General features: G+C 39.4%; 1 protein-coding gene and 1 pseudogene across 7 annotated transcripts in view; one reads left to right on the top strand and one right to left on the bottom strand.

Moving 5' to 3' along the window:
- AXDND1 (axonemal dynein light chain domain containing 1) overlaps window positions 1-23041 on the bottom strand; it is a 103673-nt gene that overhangs the window by 77550 nt on the left and 3082 nt on the right. For 5 of the 7 annotated variants that reach the window (XM_077901864.1, XM_077901861.1, XM_077901867.1 and 2 more), the window contains exons 2-9: window positions 22102-22306; window positions 18792-18964; window positions 17910-18013; window positions 10620-10740; window positions 9757-9842; window positions 8406-8462; window positions 7159-7261; window positions 5489-5610 (exon numbers count right to left, since the gene is read on the bottom strand). In XM_077901864.1, coding sequence (XP_077757990.1) covers window positions 5489-5610; window positions 7159-7261; window positions 8406-8462; window positions 9757-9842; window positions 10620-10740; window positions 17910-18013; window positions 18792-18964; window positions 22102-22201 — 866 coding nt within the window. In that variant the 5' untranslated portion in view covers window positions 22202-22306. Of the gene's footprint in view, window positions 1-5488; window positions 5611-7158; window positions 7262-8405; window positions 8463-9756; window positions 9843-10619; window positions 10741-14135; window positions 14267-17909; window positions 18014-18791; window positions 18965-22101; window positions 22307-23041 lie in introns of those variants that run through there. The other 2 variants (XM_077901865.1, XM_077901868.1) reach the window with 2 other exon arrangements.
- On the top strand, window positions 36-824 carry LOC144315326 (inosine triphosphate pyrophosphatase pseudogene; annotated as a pseudogene).

The following is a 23041-nucleotide window of genomic DNA, read 5'->3' as shown; positions in this document are numbered from 1 at the left end:
GCATAAATGTTAGAATTAACAGACAAGGACATTAAAAACTGGACAAGGTAATTCAGATTCTAGGAGATAAGTTTTCATGCACTTTGGTGGTACAGAAAATTGACCTGCCAACCAGGGAGAGCCTGAGGAGATTTCCATACAGAAGTATCGGAAACAGCTCAGCAGGTACACGAGCCTATACTGGTGGAGGACACCTATCTGTGCTTCAACATCCTTGGGAGCCTCCTAGGCCCCTACCCTACATGAAGTGGTTTCTGGAGAAGTTAAAGCCTGTAGGTCTCTATCAGATCCTGGCTGGGTTCAAGGACAGACTTGTCTCTGTGCTCTGCACATTTGTACTCAGCACCAGGGGCCCTAGCAAGCCAGTGTCCCTATTTAGGGGCCAGATCATGGTGCCCAGAAGCTGCCAGGACTTTGGCTGGGACCCCTACTTTCAGCCTGATGGATACAAGCAGACGTATGCAAAGATGCCCATAGCTGAGAAGAAGGCCATCTCCCATCACTTTCAGGCCCTTCTTGAGCTAGAAAAACACTTTTGCAGTCTGACTTTTCTAGTAGCCAGTGGTGATCACCATGGCCAGGGATCTGAGGAAGACTAGCCTGAAACCTCCCCCATCAGACAGACACCCCTCCAAGTACTGCCTTGAGGGTTACTGCTTCCTAGGGGTGTTGAGATAGCCTCACCAGTCCTATTTGGAGGAGGAGGAGTTGGCTCTGCTTGGAGAACCTTTGGGCAAGGGATACCATTCTCTTGCTGTTGGGGATTCAGTGGTCCCTCCCATAGCTTCCTGGCCTGGAATCCTAAAAGGACCTCAGATGTTAAACTAGCCATGGCAGGATTGGGGGTTTGGGAAGAACCATACAAAGAGCCCCAGGTGTTTTTTTTATTTTTTCAGGGTTTCTTTTCTTTTTTCTTTTTTGTTTTGTTTTTTTATTGGAGTTCGATTTGCCAACATATAGCATAACACCTAGTGCTCATCCCGTCAAGTGCCTCCATCAGTGCCCATCACCCAGTCACCCCATCCCCCCACCCACCTCCCTTTCCACTACCCCTTGTTCGTTTCCCAGAGTTAGGAGTCTCTCATGTTCTGTACCCAGGTGTTTTTAAAAATCAGCAAATAAAAATACTGAAAGCACTTGCTTCCAATATTAAATGGATGTATTAGCTTTGGGGAAACAACAGGCAAACTATAACTATATTCTATGTTTGCATTGATAAGTAGACACATTGAAGATATTTTTGAAAAGACCCAAAATGAACTTTTAGAGATGAAAACTACAATGTCTGAGTTGAATATTACTGAATGGAATTAAAAGCAGATTATATACTGCAGGAGAAAAGATTAGTGAACTTGAAGATAGAGCAACAGAAATTATCCAAAATGAACAGAAAAAGATTTTTAAAGTAAGAGAAAAGTTTCAAAGCATCAGTGATCTCTGGGACCATCTCATTATAAACGGCCTGATATATGAGTAAATGGACTCCCCTAAAAAGGGAGGAGGGAAGAAAATACACTTGAAGAAAAACTAGCCAAAAAACTCCCATATTTGATGAAAACTATAAACTCACAAATCCAAAAAGCTCAATGAACACCAAGCACAAGAAACATGAAGAAAATTACACCAAATTGCATCATAAGCAAATTGCTCAAAAACAATGATATGATGCTCACAACTTAGTGAATTCTACAAAATAACAGTCAGAAAATATGTCAGCAGTTAAAATTGAGGTGTAAGTAAGTAAAGCAACCAGTCTGAAAAGACTGCATGCTGTATGATCCCAACTACATCACATTCTGGAAGAGAAAAAAGTATAGAGACAGTAGAAGGATCAGTGGTGGCTGCGGGTTTGAGGGAACAGGAATGACAGAGGGATAAACAGGTGATGCGTGGGAGGTTCAGGGCCATGAAACTGGTGATACTGCATGAAGTCAACACTGACTAATTAGTGTGTTTTCCATATAGAGTATATTTCACCAAGAAAACTTGTAAGAACTGAGGAAATTTAACCTAGATAAGAGAATGCATAAGGGGGGAACAAAAATGGCTATTTTCAAATATTTAAAGAGCTATACAGTAAAAGAAAGAACGGAGTTATTCTGAATATTTTCACAGTACAAAATGAGGATTAGTGAGTAAAGTTACAGAGACGTAGATTATATTTATATAAAGTAGCTGTAATTTTTTAATATATGAAATCTGATACACAAAGGAATATGTGTAAATGAGGAATGAAATGACTATCTGTGAACAACTTTATAATTTTTTTATTGAGATATAATTGACATGTTATAACATTCACTTTTTAAAGTATGTAATTCTGTTTAATATTTTCAGAAAGTCATACAATATCAGCACTACTTCCAGAGTATTTTCTCATCCCCGTCACCAAAAATCCTTAATGGTACCTGTTTGCAATTACTCTTCATTTCCCTTTCTCCCAGTCCCTGGCAACTACCAGTCCACTTTCTGTCTGGATGTGCCTTTTCTGGATATTTCATATAAGTGGGATCTTGCAATATTGTGACCTTTTGTGACTAGCTTCTTTCACTTAGCATATTTGCAAAGTTCATTCATGCTATATCATTTATCAGTACTTCATTCCTTTTTATGGTTGAAAAATATGCATTTGTCAAAACCCATAGAACAAAACAACACAAAAAATAAACCATAATGTAAAGTATGGGCTTCAGTTAAACATAGTATATCAATATAGGTTCATTAATTATAACAAATATACCACTTTAATATCAGATTTTGTGGAAGGGAGAGTAAATGGAAATTCTCGATTACCTGTTCAATTCTGTAAATTCAAAACTATTCTTAAAAAGAACCTTTTATCTTTTAAAAGAAAGCCAGTGGCGTCTGAGTGGCTCAGTCTTTGAGTGTCTGACTCTTGATTTCAGGTCAGGGTATGACCTCAGGGCCATCAGATTAAGCCCCACATGGGGCTCCCCACTCAGTGGGAAGTAAGCTTGTCTCTCTTCCTCTGCTCCTCCCCACTGCTTATGCATGTACTCTCTCTCTCCCTCTCAAATAAATAAATCTTTTTAAACAAATTAATTAAATAAAATAAATTCATATCAGTACATGTATAAAAAAATGAATAGGTCAGGGGCGCCTGGGTAGATCAGTCCATTAAGTATCTACCTTTGGCTCAGGTCATGATCTCAGGGTCCTGGGATATAGCCCCAAGTAGGGCTCCCTGCTCTGTGGGAAGCCTGTTTCTCCCTCTGCCTTTGCCATTCCCTCTGCTTGTGCTCTCCTCTCTCTCTCAAATAAAGACATAAAATTTTTAGAAATAAAAAAATGAATAGGTAAGTAAATTAGGAGCAAATATTAAGTATTAATAGAGATTTTATAAAAAAAGAGACACACACATATATACATACATACATGACAAAAGATTAGTTTCTCAGATATGTAAAGAACTCCTACAATGCAATAATGAAAATACAAACAACCCAATTTAAAAATAGACAAAATACTTGAACAGACATTTTACAAAAAGAATATATGGTCAATAAGCTCATGAAAATGTGTTCAATGTAATTTATTGTCAGGAAAATGAAAGTTTAAACCATAATAATGTATTATCACATACCTATTAGAATGACCAAAATTTTAAAAACTTACAAAACCAAATGTTGGCAAAAATATGTAACAACCAGAACACTCATACACTGTTAGTGGGAACATACAATGGTAAAACCACTTTAAGAAAAGGTATAACAACTTCTTATAAAAATAAACTTAAACCTACCTTATGAACCAGCAATCCCATCCTACATATTTACCAAAGAAATGAAAACACATTTTCAGGAAAGATTCATACAAGAATGTTCATGATGGCTTTATTCAAACTGGAAATAACCCAATGTCGATCAATGGGAGAAGGAATAGACTGGTTTTTGTTCCATTCATACATCCCAGGGTCCTGGGATCAAGGCCCATGTTGACCAAGCAGAGAGGAGCCTGCCTCTCCCCCTCCCTCTGCCACTCCCCCTGTTTGTACTCTCTCTCTCTCTCTCTCGCTCTCTCTCTCTGTCAAATAAATGAAATCTTAAAACAAACAACATGCTACAGGAAAGAAGCCTTACATGTGCAGTTGACTCTTGAATAACATGGAGGTTAGGAGCACTGATCCTCATCTAGTCAAAAATCCACATAAAACTTCTGACTCCCCAAAAACATAGTCTACTGTTGATCAGAAGCTTTACCAATAACATAAGCAATTGACTGACATGTATTTTTTATGTAGTATATATCATATACTGTATTCTTATAGTAAGCTAGAGAAAAGGTTATTAAGAAAATCATAAGGAAGAAAAAATACATTTAAAGTATTTGTAACAAATCTAAGTAAACTTGTGCAGTTCAAACTCATGTTGGTCAAGGGTTAACTGTATATACTCTACATGATCCCATTTATATGAAGTTCCTAAATAGGTGAAACTAATCTAACTGGGAAAGAAGTCAAAACTCCTAGAGAAGTCGGGGTGGGCATTCACTGGGAAAGAGCACTAGGGAACTTTGTGGGGTTATGGTAATCTTCCATACCTTGTTAAGAGTTTGTATTTGTCAAAGTCAACAAAGGCAGATGTATGAACCTTCTCAATGCTTGACACAGAGTAGACACTCAGTAGGTATCACTGACTGATGAATGAATAAATGGACAAGTGAAAATTTTCACCATAGTTATTATCTGTACCTAGAGATGAGAAAACTAAGGCTCACACTTTTACCAAGGTTACACATCTAGATGTTGATTTGAAACCAGATTGGCTCTGTCTCCAGAATCTATACTTTTGGGATGCCTGGGTAGCTTAGTGGTTGAGTGTCTGCCTTTGGCTCAGACTGTGATCCTGGAGTCCTGGGATCAAGTCCCACATCACGCTCCCCACAGGAAGCCTGCCTCTCCCTCTGCCTATGTCTCTAACTCTCTCTCTCTCTCTGTGTGTCTCTAATGAATAAATAAAATCTTTAAAAATCAAGAATCTATACTTTTTTTAGTATTTCACATAGCACTTCACTCCCAATCATAAAAGAATTTGGTGTCAGGGCACCTGGGTGGCACAGCTGGTTAAGCGACTGATTCTTGATCTAGGCTCAGGTCGTGATCTCAGGGTCATGGGATCAAGCCCTGCATCAGGGTCTGTGCCCAGTGGAGAGTCTACTTGATTCTCTCTCTCCCTCTTCCCCATCCCACCCCCTTGCCACACACACTCTCTCTGTGTAAAATAAATTTTAAACATTTTTTTAAAAAGGAATATGGTGTCAAACATGCCAAAAGAGATTACCTTATAGAGAATAGGATAGGATAGGACAGGACAGGATAGGATAGAAATATGATAGAAATGCAATTCAGCTCCTTATTATCAATAGAATAAAGAAGGGAACTTTTTTGTGATTTTCTCAAAAGCAGATATAAACATAATTGTAATATAAAATTCAAAAGGAAACCAGATATTGCAATAACAGCTCTAACCTGATTTTGGACAGCAGTTCTCCTCTATCTGCACAGTCCACACTGACTTGTCGAATAAGTTCATGAAATACTGTATTGTAAATGGTCTGTTCCTTCTTCAATATATGTAATAGTTCGTGCATCTACAAGAAGATAAGGAATATCATCAGTATTTATTACAGTCTTGTCAGTAAAAACACATTTTTGGAGGTAAATGCTCTGAATGTGAGTGCTTTAGAAATACCTTGATAATTTGACTCATAGTTTTCTTTATAAATATATCTACAAAAATGATATATTATTTTTTTGATATATTATTTTTAAAGTTTGTGTTTAATCATGCACCTCTTTATATAATGCACTGAGGTCACAGTATCACTTTTGTATTATCCCCGCCAAAAATACATAACCTGAATCTGATTCTGAGTACACACTAGACAAACTAAAATTGAAAAACATGGGAATCCCTGGGTCGCTCAGCGGTTTAGCGCCTACCTTCGGCCCAGGGCATGATCCTAGAGTCCCGGAATTGAGTCCCACATCAGGCTCCCTGCATGGAGCCTGCTTCTCCCTCTGCCTGTGTCTCTGCCTCTCTCTCTGTCTCTCATGAGTAAATAAATAAAATATTTTTAAAAATAAATAAATAAAATAAAAATAAAATTGAAAAACATTTCTTCAGAATAACTGGCATGTGCTTTTCCAAATATCCAGGTCAAAAAAAAAAAAAAAAAAAAGAACTGTTTCAGATTATAGTTGTCTAAAGGAACATGACAACTAAAAGCACTATGTGATCCTGGAATCCTGAAACAGGGAGAAAGAGCTATAAAAGCCATTTTAGGGACAATCAATAAAATTTGAAATTTGAATATGGACAAATAATATTATCATCAATGTTAAATTTCCTGATTTTGATAATTGTATTACAGATATATAAGAGAATGTCCTTATCCATAGAAAACACGCCCTGAAATGTTTGGTGATAAAGAGGCATGATGTCACCAGCTTACTCTAAAATGGTTCAGAGAAAACTATACACATAGAGATATGTATATAGAGAGGAAGAGAGAATGATAATGCAAGTAGAGCACAGTGTAAACTATTAGTGAATCTGAGTAAAGCTTACATAGGAATGCCTTATACTGAACTTGTCTATAAGTTCCAAATTCTATAAAAATAAAAATTTACAAAACAAGAGAAAAGAGCCCTTGAATTATCTATATCTATCTATATCTCTGTAAGATTGAAAGAGCTCCTTCACGAACAAAATAAAAAGTTTTAAGTGATAAGAAAGCATGGTTGAATTGGCAGTAATTTTTTAGTGGTACATAAAATAATAAGGGTCATATATATAATCAATGGTCAGTGAAATTGACCATTACAGTCAATGAATTTATTCATTACAGTCAATAAAGTACAGTAACAATAATACCAACAATTATACAGTGTTAACCACACACCAAGCACTAGTCTAAGCTCTTTATATTTATGTCATTGAATCTCCACAACAACCCTATGAGGGAGGTATCATTATTACTTCTAATTTAAAGATGAGGAAATTGAGGCACAAATACATTAAGTGAGTTGCCCAAGGTCACTAGCTAATAAATGGCAGAGCCAGAATTCAAATCCAGACATTGTGACTCCAGAATGCATGCTCTCAACCACTAGGTTACATTGATCTTTGCAATTACCTTAGTTGGCCCTGTATATTCCTGATTTTCCACACCAGCCCTCTCTAGCATAGCATCCATCACATCATTCAGCTGGACCACTTCTACTCTTTTATTAGGTTTCCTGAAAGATTACATGGTGACAGACTGATGTAATTAGTGTTATAACAGGTCATCCTCAAATGACAAAAGGAATATAATATATATAAAATGTATATACTATGGAATTATTAATAGTATTTTTTTATTTGAGAAAGAGAGCTAGAGGAGGGGCAGAGGGGCAGAGGGACAGGGAGAGAACCCCCAAGCAGATTCCCCACTGAGCACAGAGCCTGACATAGGGCTCAATCCCAGAACCCCAAGACCATGACCTGAGCTGAAACCAAGAGTTGCTGGTCCAACAGACTGAGCCACCTAGACACTCCTGGAATATTAATGGTATTTGAAAGCATTAGCCCTGTATGTATGGATCTAGTGGGCTATATCAGTAATAAAATTTTTTAAAAAGAAGAAAAAGGAAAAGAAAAATGTAAATAGTATGATCCTCTTTTGCGTAAAGAAAATAACACTTTCTTCTAAACATTCCTACTTAGTGTTTAGGATTGTAAGAATATAGAAGAAATATGGAGAGATAAATATCAAGCTGTTAATATTGGTTACTCCACAATGTAAGTGAAGAAAAGGGATAAAGGAGAGATAAAAAGAAAAAAAAAAGACTAGCAAACAGATCTATCATACAACATTATGCCTAGATTCAACAATACTGTAGGGCGCCTGGGTGACTCAGTCAGTTAAGGGGCTGTTTTTGGCTCAGGTCATGATCCCAGGATCCTGGGATCAAGCCCCACATTGGGCTCCCTGCTCAGCAGGGAGCCTGCTTCTCCCTCTGGTCCTCCCCCTCTCATGCTGTCTCTCTGTATCAAATAAATAAATAATTTTAAAAAATGATACTGTATTTAAAACTTAAAAATGTGTTAATAAGATAGATCTCATGTTGAGTATTCCTACCACAATAAAATAAAATTTTAGAAGAAACAAATTTAAAACTGTAAAAGAATGTTTTATAGTACTTAAATATTACTATAAATATGTAAAAATTGAAAACACTAATTAGATGATAGAATTGTGTCTTGGGTTTCTGTTATAATTTTAATATTTTCTGTGTAATAAAGTACTAAGAAAAATAAATATATATGTCTGTTTAAAATATTACATCCATATGTATATGTTCCTTCTGAGAAATACTTTCAAAAATAAACTGTACTTACATGGATGGGAAGAGCAATAGCCTGTTTTCACTATCTGTGAGGAGAGTAGTATATTTGCTGCAACAAATAAGACAGATAAATATTATGGGAAGAAATTAACTGGACTGTTTATCACATATCACAACATGATAAACCTAAGACCAGGAAATTGGGAAGCTTGGAGGCAACTGAAAGGGTCCATCATTTTACCCATAAAATCACAATGACCCTGAAAATCTTAGTGATATTTCTTAGAAAATAAGGGAACATTCAAAGAATTACGGGGACATGTCCAAAGAACATAAGAGCCAGCTCAAAGGAGCTAACATTGGCCAAATCTAAAAAATTTTGAACATAAGAATAAATAATCATAGTAAAGAATTAAAAACCACTGGAAAAAAAAAACAGACATCCATGAACCCATGTGGTAAAATACTAACTAATAAACAGAGAAAAAATGATGAAGCTAAAAAAGTCATCAAAAAGATCTATAATTTCTGGGTTGCTAGGAAACAGACATTGAAGTATTCGGTGGTAAAGGGGTCATACCTACAACTTAATCTTTTTCCCCCCTCCAACTTAATCTTGAATAGTTTTAATGTAGGTGTATGTGTATCAAAGTAAAGAAAGGAAAATGTAAATATTCAGTGAGTTAAAACAGAGAGTACATAAGAGTTGCTTGTCATATTTTTGTAACTTTTATAATTTAAAATTATATAGAAATAAAAAGTTCCCTCCAAAATGAATTCCATTTAGTTCTCTTTGGCAAAATATTGTTCTGAAACCCACTGTCATAAGAAAATGCCTTAATGTGAATTGGAAAAGTAAAAAGAGTGACAGCCTCTGAAGATTTTTATTATGAAACCTTAGTCCAAAGTTCTAGTTTTTTAAACTATGAAATATTCAAACGTTTCAGAAAATAACAAGCAAGATCATCTTTTCAATCCCATAAGCAGGAAACAAAGAAAACTGGAGATGACTAGTGTGCAAGCTGGAGCCAAGCCCTAGATGGTGTGCATCATGAGACACTGGCTCAGAAGGCTACTTTCATTTGTCTCCTTGGCCACTGCTCAAAATCATTCCTAAAGAGGCCGAGACAAGCATTCAGAACACAAGATCCACTTTTTTAATTCAAAATTAAACAGTAGGAAAAGACTGAGAACAATTTGATCACTAAAAGCCCAAATTCTTTTCAAGAAGATGTTTTCATTTTGACACCTTTCTTAAATTTAGGATGGAAAGCCAAATGTTTCCTTATTTCAATGTAGATATTACCTGGGAACATGGGTGAACTGTTCTCAGGTTCCTCTATGTCTGGGGAGGAGGAAACAGTTCCACTTGTCAGATATTCAGTATATACCATAGTACTCACTCATCATAACACTCCAAACCTGCAACTCCTGTATTTGACACAATATGAAATTCTTCAGGAAGCAAGGTATCCGTTAGTTTCTTTGGCTTAAAAAGAAAGAAGGACAAGAATGAATACATTAGTAAATTAAAAAAGCTAAATTGCATAAATCAACATTCCTACCCCAAAGGGATGCTATTTATTAAGAGATTTTAATTACGGAAATAATGTTATTAGTAATATGGACCATAAGATGTAGTAAAAAACATTTAGCAGAGCATACATTTAAAAAATAACCATGAATTAAAGAACAACCTTGGTCTTAATATTATTCACACGTGTCCCACACATTCAGTAATCCACTGACTCTTTAAACTCCAAAAGGAATTTAAAATTTCCCTTAGCAACATGCCAAAAATAAGAATTCTACAACTTTGAAGTGTAAACTTTTTAAAAAATCTATTCTCCTCTATTGTATTTTCTAGATTAAAGTGGATAACTGTAGCTTGGAAAAATGGCTTAAAATAAGGTATCATAGATCCTTTCCCACTAAATACCTTTTCCTAGAAATAATTAGAAAGTGCTATAAAAACTGATAAGCAGGGCATCAGGGTGGCTCAGTGGTTGAGTGTCTGCCTGCTGCTCAGGGTGTGATCCCAGCGTCCTAGGATCCAGTCCTGCATCAGGCTCCCTGTGGGGAGCCTGCTTCTCCCTCTGCCTATGTCTCTGCCTCTCTCTATGTCTCTCATAAATAAATAAATAAATAAAATCTTTTTCAAAAACTGATAAGCAATTCAGGTTGTTATTACAGTACAACATTGCTTTATATTTTAAGGATTTTTTTTTTAATTAGAGAGAGAGGAAATTATTTGTCAAATACTTACTTTATGAGGCACAATGACACCATCATGTGACTGTAATGAATGTTCCATACGTGGGGGACAAAGTAAACTCTCCCTGGCCTTTCCTTTAACATATTTAACATCGTACAGAAAAGAAATATCCCTAAAAAATAAGAGAAATGTATTTACAAAATAAACTTTCTGTCTGGCACCTGGATAAGAGACGGGTAAGGTCCACACACATCCTTCCCTTGGGTGAAAAGGGGCACAAAACCAATCTCCTTACTTCATACTTCACTAAGACAGCGGAGACACTAGACATGAGCCATCCCTACGCTGATCTTCCTCCTCTCCACCTCATATTTCTCATTCACACCACAAATTCTTTCCCTTCCTTCAACCTTAGGTTAAGATATATTCTCTTCCCCAGGATTATTTCCTCCACTGAGGTCCTTCATTTCATTTTTACCCACATCCTTTGGAATCTTATTCTGCCAATCTTTCTGTGTGTGTCCTCCTCTCTTGGAGATTCCCTTTGGTCTATTACTCAAGTCTTTTCCCCTTCTAAAAATCTTCCCTTGATCATGCACTGCTGTTATGTTATCATGATCCATCGATCAACTGACCTCTCACATTGTGTTAATCAGATTTCTTGAAATTTCCTTGCAGTCTAATTTCCATCCCTCTCTCTCCTGAAACCACTTTAGAAAGCTAACGACTGAAAAAAAAAGAAAAAGAAAGAAAGCTGATGACTTTCTACTGTTAAGTCATCAGCTCTTCTCTTCCAGTACTTCCTTGTAATATTTCCCAGGATTGATCATCCCTCTTTTTAAAAACACTCTCCTCTCCTCTATCCTGTGTTACTGGACTCTCCAGGTTCTTTTGCCTTGACTACTCATTCTTGGGCTTCTCCGTGACTTCCTGCCTACTAAATGGAGATGCTCTGCAACATTCTCGCTTCCTCTGTCTTCTTACCCTGGGCTTTCTCTCTTAGGATTGCCATCAAATCTCACCTAGAGTTGTTACCTCTACCTACCAGTGAATAATTCTCCCTCCATTCTAACTTTCCACTCTCCTATCCTCACTAATTCATTCTATCAGGAAGTACCACCACTCTACCATCAAAAGCTCTGCATACATAATTGATTCCTTCCCATCCATTGCTCTAAATTCCCATCTATCACTAACACTTATTAACTTTATAGTCCCCCTCATATCATTCTAGCATTGACCCTGTTGTCTCTTGCCAATGTCAAATCACTAATCCAAGCTTTTGCTACTTTTTACATAGATTCTCAAGTCTCTCTAGTATATTCTTACACACTTCTGCCAGATTCACCTTCTATAGCAGTTATAATCATGCCCCTTACAGCACATGATTTTTACATGTCTCTGTCCCTCCCCTCAATTGTAACTGGTATAGCCATTGTGATAAATAGCATGGAGCTTCCTCAAAAAAGTAAAAAATAGAACTACCATATGACCCAGCAACCCCACCTCTGGGTTTATATCCAAAGAAAATGAATCTTGATCTTGACAAAATATCTGCACTCCCATGTTCATTGCCACAGTATTCACAATAGCGATAAATGTCTACTGATGAATGAATAGATTAAAGAAAATGTGGATTGTAGACAATGGAATGTCATTTAGCCTTTAAAAGGAAATCCTGCCATTTGTGACAACATGAATGAAGATGCAGAACATTATTCCAAGTGAAAGAAGCAAGACAAAGACAAATACTGTCTGATTTCATTTATATGTCAGATGCGAAGGTATGGGGGGCTGGATCTGGAAATGTTAGTCAAAAACTACAAAGTTTCAGTAATGCAAGATGAGTGAGTTTTGGAGATCTAACACACAGCACAGTGATGATAGTTAGCAATACTGTATTGTATATTTGAAATCTGCTAGGAGAATAGATCTTAAATTTAATCTTCTTGCCGCACACATACAAACATACAGATACACACAAATGGTAACTCTATGGAGGTGACAGATAAGTCATTTAGTTTGACTGTGATCTAACAATTTATACACTTACAAAAAATCAAGTTATACACCTTAAACATACTCAATTTCTGTGGCAAAGATATCTCAATGAAGTGTTGTGTGTGTGTTCTTTTAATAAAATTGTCTTTTTAAAAAGCTGTTCTCAGGGGCACCCGGGTGGCTCAGTGGTCGAGCATCTGCCTTTGGCTCAGGTGTGATCCCAGGGTCCTGGGATTGAGTCCTGCATAAGGCTCCCCACAAGGAGCCTGCTTCTCCCTCTGCCTAAGTTTCTTCTTCTTTCTCTGTATCTCATGAATAAAAAAATATAATCTTAAAAAAAAAAAGCTGCTCTCAGGATGATGGGACATCAATCACTATCTCACCAATAACTGCTATAGATTGGCCAATACAACTCTACTGGCTAAAAACAATGAATGGTTCATACATATATACACACACACCTACATCTTTGTAAAGGAAATGTTAGTTGGGTAACTGTCATTCAAATTGTCTCAAAGAGTAACTATAGGAGACTTTTATGTTTCTATTATTAAAATTATTGGTTACCTTATTTTATTTTTGAACCTCACTTTATTTTTTAGAGGAAACATTTAGTTTATTTGTTGGTATACAACTTTTCATTAGGGCAGCCCAGGTATCTCAGCGGTTCAGTGCTGCCTTCAGCCCAGGGCGTGATCCTGGAGACCTGGGATCAAGTCCCACGTCGGGCTCCCTGCATGGAGCCTGCTTTTCCCTCTGCCTGTGTCTGCCGCTCGCTCTGTGTGTGTGTGTCTGTCTCTCATGAATAAATAAATAAAATCTTTTTAAAAAATCAAACAATTTTTCATTAAAAATAGAAATATGTTTTATTTCTTATAAAATTCTTGTGGTAAACCACCTGCTTCCACTCCTCTGGAAAATCTATTTTTAGTTACAAAAACAAAAACAAAGCAAACTTTTATTCTTAGCCATAATACAAAAACTGGATCCCTAGATTATCAAACTGGGTTCATACTTCGAGTTCTTCTTCAATTCATCACTGGTTATGTTCATAAGTAAGTAGGTCTTTTATCTGATGTTGTCAAAGAATGAGGTATTTCAGAGAGATCGATTTTCCAAATAACTGAGGTATGCTTTTTAAAAACTATTGTCTTTCTAAAATGTATTTAAAACTTCACAGCTTTCTTTTTTTTTTTTTTTCTTCACAGCTTTCTTAAACAGAGTGTACATAACACAATATAATCTTTTCTTTACAGTTCAGGTAATGACTTCTGAAGCTAGAAGTGTCTTGAGGACAGTCTGGTTATATTTCTGAAACCTAGGGCAGTACTGGAATGTGCCAGACTCTAGTGTGTATTGGCTCCCTCTTTGGGTTGGAGGGGTTGGAAAGCAATTTCCCAGACATCCCTGCAGGTAAGGTTCCAGGTGTGAACAAGCAGATGCACAGACTTTAGAAGCAGAAGTAAAACAGAAGTCACTTTCCTGTCATGTCTTTTGCTTATTCTACCAGCAACATCATGGAAAAGCAGTTTTCATGAAACATTCCAGAATCCACTCTCCAGCTACCTTGGTCCAGAGGGGCAGGGCAGTAACAGCAGTGACAGCTTCTTGATTTCAGTTTCCAGATCCTTGGATCACAGTTAAGGGAATTCTTCTTTTTTTTAATTGCAGTATCATTCACATACCACAAAATTCACCTTTTTAAAAAGTACAAGACTTTAGTATATTCACAATTTACAAGTTTTAATATATTCACAAAGTTGTATGACCATCACCAGTATCTAATTCTAGATTATTCTTATCACCCCAGCTAAAAAAAAAAACCTTACCCATTAGCAGTAATTCCCCTCTCCTTCCTAGGCCCATCCCTAGCAACCAATAATCTACTTTTTATCTCTATAGGTTTGCCTATCATGGACATTTCATATAAATAGAAACACACACGTGCCCTTCTATGACTGGCTTCCTTCACTTAGCATGCCTTCAAAGTTCATCAATGTTGTAACAGGTATTAGTACTTGGCTTCTTTTTATGACTGAATAATATTCCATTGTATATCCCATTTTGTGTATTTTCTCATCAAATGACAGTTGGCTTATTTTCACTTTTTGGCTACATGAATAATGCTGCCATGAATATTCAGTCAGTTTTCGTGCAGACATACATTGCCGATTCTCTTGGGTATATGCGTAGGAATGGAATTGCTGGGTCATACAGTAAGCCTATGTTTAAATTTTTGAGGAACTGCCAAACTATTTTCCAAAGAGGTTGCTCCATGTTACATTCCCACCAGCAAGGCATGACACTTCCGATGTTTCTACATCCTCACAAATGCTTGTTATTGTCTGCTTTTTAACTATGGCCATCCTCGTAGGTGTGAAATAGTATTGCTTCATGGTTTGATTTACATTTCCTTTTTACTTTTTTTTAAAGATTTTATTTATTTGAGAGACTGAGAGAGAGAGAGCACAAGCAGGAAGCAGAGGCAGGAGGTTAGACAGAGAAGCAGACTCCCTGCCAGGCAGAAAACCTGATGAGCGGCTCAGGACCCCGGGATCATGACCTAAGCTGAAGGCAGATGCTTATCTGACTGAGCCACCCAGGTGTTTTGATTTGCATTTTCTTATGGCTAATGATGTTGAGCATCTTTCATGTGCATATCTGCCATTTTTACCATCTTTGGACAAATGTCTATTCAAGGGGACATATGCTTGAACTCTTGTGGCAGCCCTCGATATAGTACCCTTCATGGTAGGTTAATTCCATCTTGTTCTGAGAGTTATTCCCAAAAGTACTGCTTCATACATGCTCCTTTAGCCCTTCCAACATTTTTTTTTCCAACAATTTTTTAAATACTCGATTTATCGCTTAACATAGGTTTTAGTTCTGCACTGAACTCTGACTGATAAAACTGTCGAAAAATATTACACAAAGGCTACTGCTGGGTTGTTTTATATTTCACTGCTCTGCTCTAAATATTTAAGGTTGCTAGACAAGTTACCTCTTGTGACAAATACTATTAGTTATAAATACATGTATTAATTTTCTATTGGTGCCTTAAAAATTACTACAAATTGGACAGCCCGGGTGGCTCAGAGGTTTAGCGCCACCTTCAGCCCAGGGTGTGATCCTGGAGACCCCAGGATCGAGTCCCGTGTTGGGCTCCCTGCGTGGAACCTGCTTCTCTCTCTGCTTGTGTCTGTGCCTCTCTCTCTCTCTCATGAATAAATAAATAAAATCTTTTTAAAAAATTACCTCAAATTTAGCAGCTTAAACAACACATATTTATTATTTTACAGTTCTATAGGTCAGAAGCCCAACCTAGATCTCACAGGTAAAATGAAGGTGTTGACAGGGCTGTATTCCTTTCTGGATACTGTAAGGGAAAATCCATTTCTGTGTCCACTGGAGTTGTTAGCAGAACTCAATTCCTTGCAGTTCTAGGACTAAGATCCCTGTTTCCTTGATGGTTGCCAGCTGAGGGCCATACCCAGCTTCTAGAGGTCAACAAGAGTTCTTAGCTTATGTCCTCCCTTTCTCCATCTTCAAAGCCAGCAATCATAAACTGAATTCCTTCTCTCTCACTTCCACTGTGTCCTCCTTCTTCTCTGACTCATTCAACTTCCTTCTTTTTCCACTTTAAAGACTCAGGCAATAGGGTTGGCCCCATCTCAAGAATCCAGGTTATTCCGTCCATCTCATGGTCCTTAACCTTAATCACATCTGCAAAGTCTTTTAGCTATGTAAAGTAAGTACTCAAGTTCTGAGGTACAGTGAGAACATTTTGAGGGGAGGCCATTATCCTGTTTACCACAATACATATCTTCACAGCTTAAAAATTCCAAGTCATGGAATTTTTGGCTCAGTGGTTTGGCACCTGCCTTTGGCCCAGGGCACGATCCTGGAGTCCCAGGATCGAGTCCCGCGTCGGGTTCCCAGCTTGGAGCCTGCTTCTCCCTCTGCCTGTGTCTCTGCCTCTCTCTCTCTCTATCATGAATAAATAAATAAAATCTTTAAAAAAAATTCCAAGTCAGAAGGCATTTGACATTAAAACTTTAATACTGGGTTATTGCTTCATTCAGATACAGCTTATTATTTTTTTCAAAGTACTTCAAACATCTCATAACTACTAATTATAACTAGAAATAATTATAACCATGATCTGAAGGCACAATATAAAATACAGATGCTCTGACACTAAAGCCCCAGGACACAAAAGTTAATAGCCCAAGTTCCTGCCACTTTTTCTAGCACTGAGACACAGCTGAATAATAATAGCTTATATTAAAATAGCACTAACCATGGGGCACCCAGCTGGTCAGTCAGTGGATCACATGCCTCTTGATCTCAGGGTTGTGAGTTCGAGCCCCACATTGGCTGTAGAGCTTACATACATATATAGCTCTGCCCATTATCTCCTCTAAAATATGTTTTACAATATCCCTGAAAGGTACACAAAATGGAGTAAGTCTATTACTCCTTTTTTATAAATGAGAATATGGAACTCAGAAAGACTAAATAACCTATCCACATATTAGCATGTTTATTATTATATATTAATGTGCCATAATATTACATATTATTTCTTTCAGATGAAGTGATATCTCATGAGCGGCATGCAACTGATAAGTGGATTACACACAGAAAACGAGCAAGTCACAATCTTCACAGGAAAAGCCATGACATTCAGAATGTGTTTAGGAATGACATAAAAACGATAAATAGTGTTTGCTAATTTGATCTAAAGATGGAGAGTTCACTTTAAGAAAAACCAGGGAGTAAGCACTTGCCTTTTTTTTTTTTTAAAGATTTTATTTATTTATTCATGAGAGACAGAGAGAGAGAGAGAGAGGCAGAGACACAGGCAGAGGGAGAAGCAGGCTCCATGCAGGGAGCCCAACATGGGACCCGATCCCAGGTCTCCAGGATCACACCCCGAGCTGCAGGTGGCGCTAAACCGCTGCACCACCGGGGCTGCCCTACACTTGCTTTTCAAAGTATTCATGATGCTGCGTTACCTCACTCTTCTTAAATGTACAGATGAAACAGGCACTCTCCCTATTGGAGGGTACAACCAGGGACAGAGGAGTAAGTGGACAAATACAGAAAGGCATGCAAAAAAGCAAATCTAAACAAACCAAAAGCCAGTAGAGTTAATGATCATACACACAGAAGGGTGGTCCTGTGCCGCCTTCAGATTGTATTGTGACTCATCAAAGATCTTGTAAGCTTTAAATTTAAAATCTTTGCATCTATGGTTTTTCCAATTGTGCCCCTCCCAAAGAAATAAGATGAGAAAACGACTCTCTTCATCTGCATCGACCCATCTGCCTTCTTTACCTTCCAGCACCAGTTAGGGAAACAGGATGGTCAATCAAGTATTTGAACTTATTTCTTCGAATAGGGTGATACCAGAGTTGGTCAGCAGGACGCGGAAGAGTACCCTAAGAAAAAGCAAATACATGAACATACAGCAGAGAGCGCTGTGGTCAAATGAAATCTGTTAACCCTTTGCAATGTTTACATTAAAGGCCCTTGGATAGCCTACGGGAATGAGAGCAAAATGCTGCTTCATCAATACTATGGAGAATAATTGAAACTGGGACAATTCAAAAGTGAAAGAAAAAGCATTTCCTTGGAAACACTGGTGAAAATGATTTTAGTTTTCAATCTAGGAGATTAATTTTAGAGTATTTTGAAAGATAATTGGGAATATGTAACATTAAAAAAGAAACAACAAGCCTGAACTTGTGCTAAGCCCTACATCAGCAAGCCAACACTTAACACCTTACCTAATTGAGGTTCTGGCATCTTCCAAGAGTGGCATTTTTAGCCAATCAGCTGGCAGTTCCTGACCAGCACTAGTGAGGTCATCAGTCTGATAGGCTCCCACCCCTTCCCAGGAGAAGATGACCTTGCCCAAAATAATCCAATAATCCTTTCTTTTGTTTACAACTTCCTTGTCCCTTCCCACTTTCTAAAAAACAAAAACAAAACAACAACAACAAAAAAAAACCTCTATTTTTTTGTACAGCTTCTCTGAACTCCTTTCCATTTCCTATATCAGATGTTGCCTGATTCATGAATTGTTGAATAAAGTCAGTTAGATCCTCAAATTTATTAAATTTTGGTTTTTAACAATAATATGCTCAACAAATACCTAATGAGTTGGATACCAAAAAGATGTATGTTCCCAAGTACTTCATATAGGTATATACCCACCTTTGGGGTTTTAATTTTCTTAGGAGGCAGTAAGTTTTCAGGACAAGGACCAGCATTGGCTGTACAGGTCAAAGAAAGAAGAACTTCCTCAGGGATGAACTCATTCTGAAGGGATGTTGGGAGGGGTTTAGGATGATCCACTATACTTTTTTTCTCCTTTAGTTCAGGAAGTCCTAAGAAAGTAACAGGAAAGAAAAACCTGCTGCAATTTTCTTGTAGTTAGTTGGGAGATTCCCAGGCTGTCTCAGCAATACTACCTGTATGGTAACAGCAAACACTGCTTCTGGTTGCCAAGAATAGCAACAATATCTTAAACACTGAACACCACTGGGGCACCTGGGTGGCTCAGTGGGTTAAGCATCTGCCTTTGGCTCAGGTCATGATCTCAGGGTCCTGGGATTGAGTCCAAATCCTGGCTCCCTGCTCAATGGAGGGGGAGAGTCTGCTTCTCCCTCTCTCTGCTCCTGCTGTCTTTCTCAAAATAAATAAATAAAATCTTTTTTATAAATAAATACTGAACATCATCTAGTCAAGAAAAAAAAAAAAAAACCCTCATGTTGCCTGCCCTCCTCACACTTACATCACACACAGTTCCAAAATTTGAGGCGTGAACATGAACTGCCATTATTCCAAATTCAAAGGTGGAAATTAAACTCCCATTACCTGCTCAACTCAGTGAAAAGCCTTAAAATGATGGAAACATCTCCTTCCCCCTTTGATGTGAAAAGGACAATAGAAATCTCTCTTCAAAATGGTCAAATTATTTAGTAATTATTTCTATATAAATCCAAAGGTGAGAATAACTGCATTAATTGGGGCATTTTTAGAGCAAAAGGGATCTGAGTTGGGTTTAAGATTAAAAGCTGAAAAAAAAAAGCTGAATCAGGATTGCTGTAAATGAAGACAGTGGAATAATCTGAGCAAGCTGGCAGAGTAAGAGCTGTACAAAGAGTGTTCTATTCTGCCTGAGTAGGGCAGGGGAGTTGTAAAGATAGGGAATGGAGACAAACAGGAAAGGGCCTCCTATGAAGTCAGCAAGGAGAGCTGGGTTGTCACTCTCACAGATCTCTCCACTAATCTATGCCCCTCACGAAGTACGGTTTATGTTAACGATATATTTTTGGAATGTTGGTGAGGTACAGAGCCAAAGGCCAAGAAAGAATTCTTTAGACATCTTTGGTGCAAAGAGATTTCATTAAAGCACGGGACAGGATCTGTGGGCAAAAAGAGCTGCTGCCCTGGGGTTGAGGAATAGCTGATTACATACTTGGGAGTTGGGGGAGGTAAGGAAAAAAAAAGGTTTTCAAAAAGAACTTTGACATGCTAAAGAAGATTTATAGGATACTGGAGGCCTGGCTATTACCCAGTTAAGGTTGTTTTTCTCCTAATAAGGGATTAAGACAGTTTTGAGAGCTTTTTGGAGGAATGTGTTCTACTTTTTCTATTACAAGTCCCTGTCAATAAGCAAAAGGTCATAAAGAAACTTAACTTTGTTCACATTTCCTTATGCCTCTATTTCCCACATTACTCATGGAAGGGAGGATGATGTTAGGGCTCCAGAAAATTGAATTATGAGTCTCTGAAAGTTAGACTATTAATAAGAATGCTTTTTCTCTGTAAATCACTAAGACACTGGTAAACTGACGGAGACTTGTGTCTTGTGGGACTTTAATCTATATTAGCAAATCATTTGTTTTTCCCTTCCCTTAGTCTTAGGGCAGCCAGGAGTGCTTGAGGAATGTCACACACAGCCCACCCAGGATGGGGAGCTGGGAGGGTTGCGGGGTGTCAGCTTGTGCTTTGCCCTCAGCTTGCCTTCTGCTCCATCATCATTAATTCCTATAAGGAGGTATCATGCCTTACTGGTTCACCAGCACAACTTCCAAAGTTCGCATTACCAAATCTCTTTACCTCTTGAATGTCTGAAATGGGTTTAGAACATCACAAGAAACAAGAAGGGGGAAAAATTGCTGGAGGGGGCTTTAGGACAATCTCCCTTAAAAAAACAAGATGAAGGTGTTGGAGGGATTTTTGGCATAATGGGAGTAGGGATGAGTCTAGTGGATTCTTCTTTTAGTGCAGTTCTGCATTCATCTGTATATGAATGAAAATCTTAAGGAATTATTGTCATTTAGAATAATTATTGAGACCCGCTACGAACTGGTTCTTTAAAGTCAGAGCCCAGGTACCAAAAAAGTACTTTCATACAACTACTGGAACTTAAAACAGTGAATTTAACACAATATAAAATTAGGGGTGCCTGGGACGCCTGGGTAGCTCAGTGGTGGAATGTCTGCCTTTGGCTCAGGTCGCGATCCCTGGGTCCTGAGATCGAGTCCTGATCAGGCCCAGGCCTGCTTCTCCCTCTGCCTCTCTCTATGTTTTGAATAAATAAAAATCTTTAATAAATAAATAAAACCTTCAAAACAACTAGGGGTGCCTGGATGCTTCAGTCAGTTGAGTATATGACTTTTTTTAAATGAATTATATTATTTATTTGAAAGAGAGAGCAAGGGAGAGCACAAACAGCTGGAACGGCAGACAGAGGGAGAGGTGAAGGGAGAAGCAGGTTCCCCAGTGAGCAGGGGGCCAGACGTGGGGCTCCATCCCAGGACCCTGGGCTCAGGACAGGAGGTGGAAGCAGAGGCCTGACTGAGCCACCCAGGTGCGCCAAGCCCAGGACTCTTGATTTCCGCTCTGGTCATGATCTCAAGGTGGCGAGATCGAGCCTCCCTCGCACTCTGCACTTGGCCGGGGAGTATGCTTGGGTTTTCTTCCTCTCTTTCTGTTGCTCCCCTCACCCTCCTCTTTCTCTCTCTAAAATAAATAACTGAATCTTTTTTAAAAAGTCATAGCTGGGGATCTCTGAGTGGCTCAGCGGTTTAGCACCGCCTTCAGCCCGGGGCGTGATCCTGGAGTCCCGGGATCGAGTCCCGCGTCGGGCTCCCAGCATGGAGCCTGCTTCTCCCTCTGCCTGTGTCTCTGCCTCTCTCTCCCTCTCTTTGTATCTCATGAATAAATAAAATCCTTAAAAATAAAAAAATAAATAAAATAAAATAAAAAATAAAAAGTCATAGCAATATAGAACTCAACATCCTTTGAAAAAAAGTCTTTAGGTGTAGTGGTGAGGCAGGCCTCCGGCTCAAAAGAACTATAAAAGGAATGGCTTTTGATTTTACTGAAACAAGTGTAGTGTAAAAACTAAAGTAATGACGGCATCCTGGAATCTGGGATTCAGGGGAACCGGGGCCGTGAGTTCCACCGAGGGCCACGATCCCTGTCGGTGTGCGGGATCTGTGAGGAACCTTACCCGTCTCCTCCTTGGAGGCAGACACCTTTAACGTTTTGCCCTCAGGTGCGGGCACGGAGGTTAGGAACGTGGAGGGCGTCTTCGGAAGAGACATAACCATCAAGGTCTCCCACCACTCTCTTTAGTCACTTGAAATATCGCTCCGGAAAGTCAACTTAGAAACAAGCCAGCGGTGTCCTCGCATTTGGCAACGCTGCCGCGCGTCCTGCAGCAACAGGAGAGAGAGACCCACGGGGCGCGGCGTCACGGCCGGGCTCCTAACTCCTCCAGCAGCGCCGCTTCCCGCGCCAGGAGCCCGCGCGCCCTCGGGTCACCTGACGCGGCGGGGGGCGGGGCGCGCCGGAGCCCCGCCCCGGAAGGAGCCGCCCGCCCCGCCCCGCCCCCCGACGCGCGGGGCCCTGGGGCGCACCGAGGCCGAGGCCGAGGCCGAGGCCGCGCCGCCGCGGCACCGCAGGCGTGGGAAGCGCCGTGTGTCGCCATAGAAACGCAGGACCCCGAGCTCTCGCGGCCCTCGCCGGGGGCTGTCTCCCGCGGTGCCGGCGGCGGAGGGAGACCGCGAGGCAGCCATCCCGGCCCTCGGGGATGCGGCGGTTTTACCCGCAGCGTAGGTTCGGCAGCAACGGAGAACACAAATATTTAATCGGGTTGCTCTCACAGCAGGAGCGCGGATATGTCTACACCGCGGCGCTCCCGCCCGCAGGTCGTGGCCAGTGCGCAGGCGCCAGCGGTGCCCGGGGTGCCCCCCGCCCCCGCGCGGCCCCCACCCGAGGCGCCGCCAGGTGGGAGCCAGCCTCCCCTAAGACAACCGTGCTTGCATCGTTCTCTCCCAACTTGCTTTTTCGTTTTTCATATTTTCCTAAAAGCCAAATGCAGGGCGAAACCACGTAACCATAGGAACCCAGAGCCTGTCGGTTGAGGCTGATGCGGGTGCTGCCCCTGA

The sequence above is a fragment of the Canis aureus genome, chromosome 6 (assembly GCF_053574225.1).
Source record: "Canis aureus isolate CA01 chromosome 6, VMU_Caureus_v.1.0, whole genome shotgun sequence".
Taxonomy (NCBI): domain Eukaryota; kingdom Metazoa; phylum Chordata; class Mammalia; order Carnivora; family Canidae; genus Canis; species Canis aureus.
Note: the sequence above shows the minus strand (reverse complement) of the source record. Positions and strands in the feature narration are given on the sequence as shown.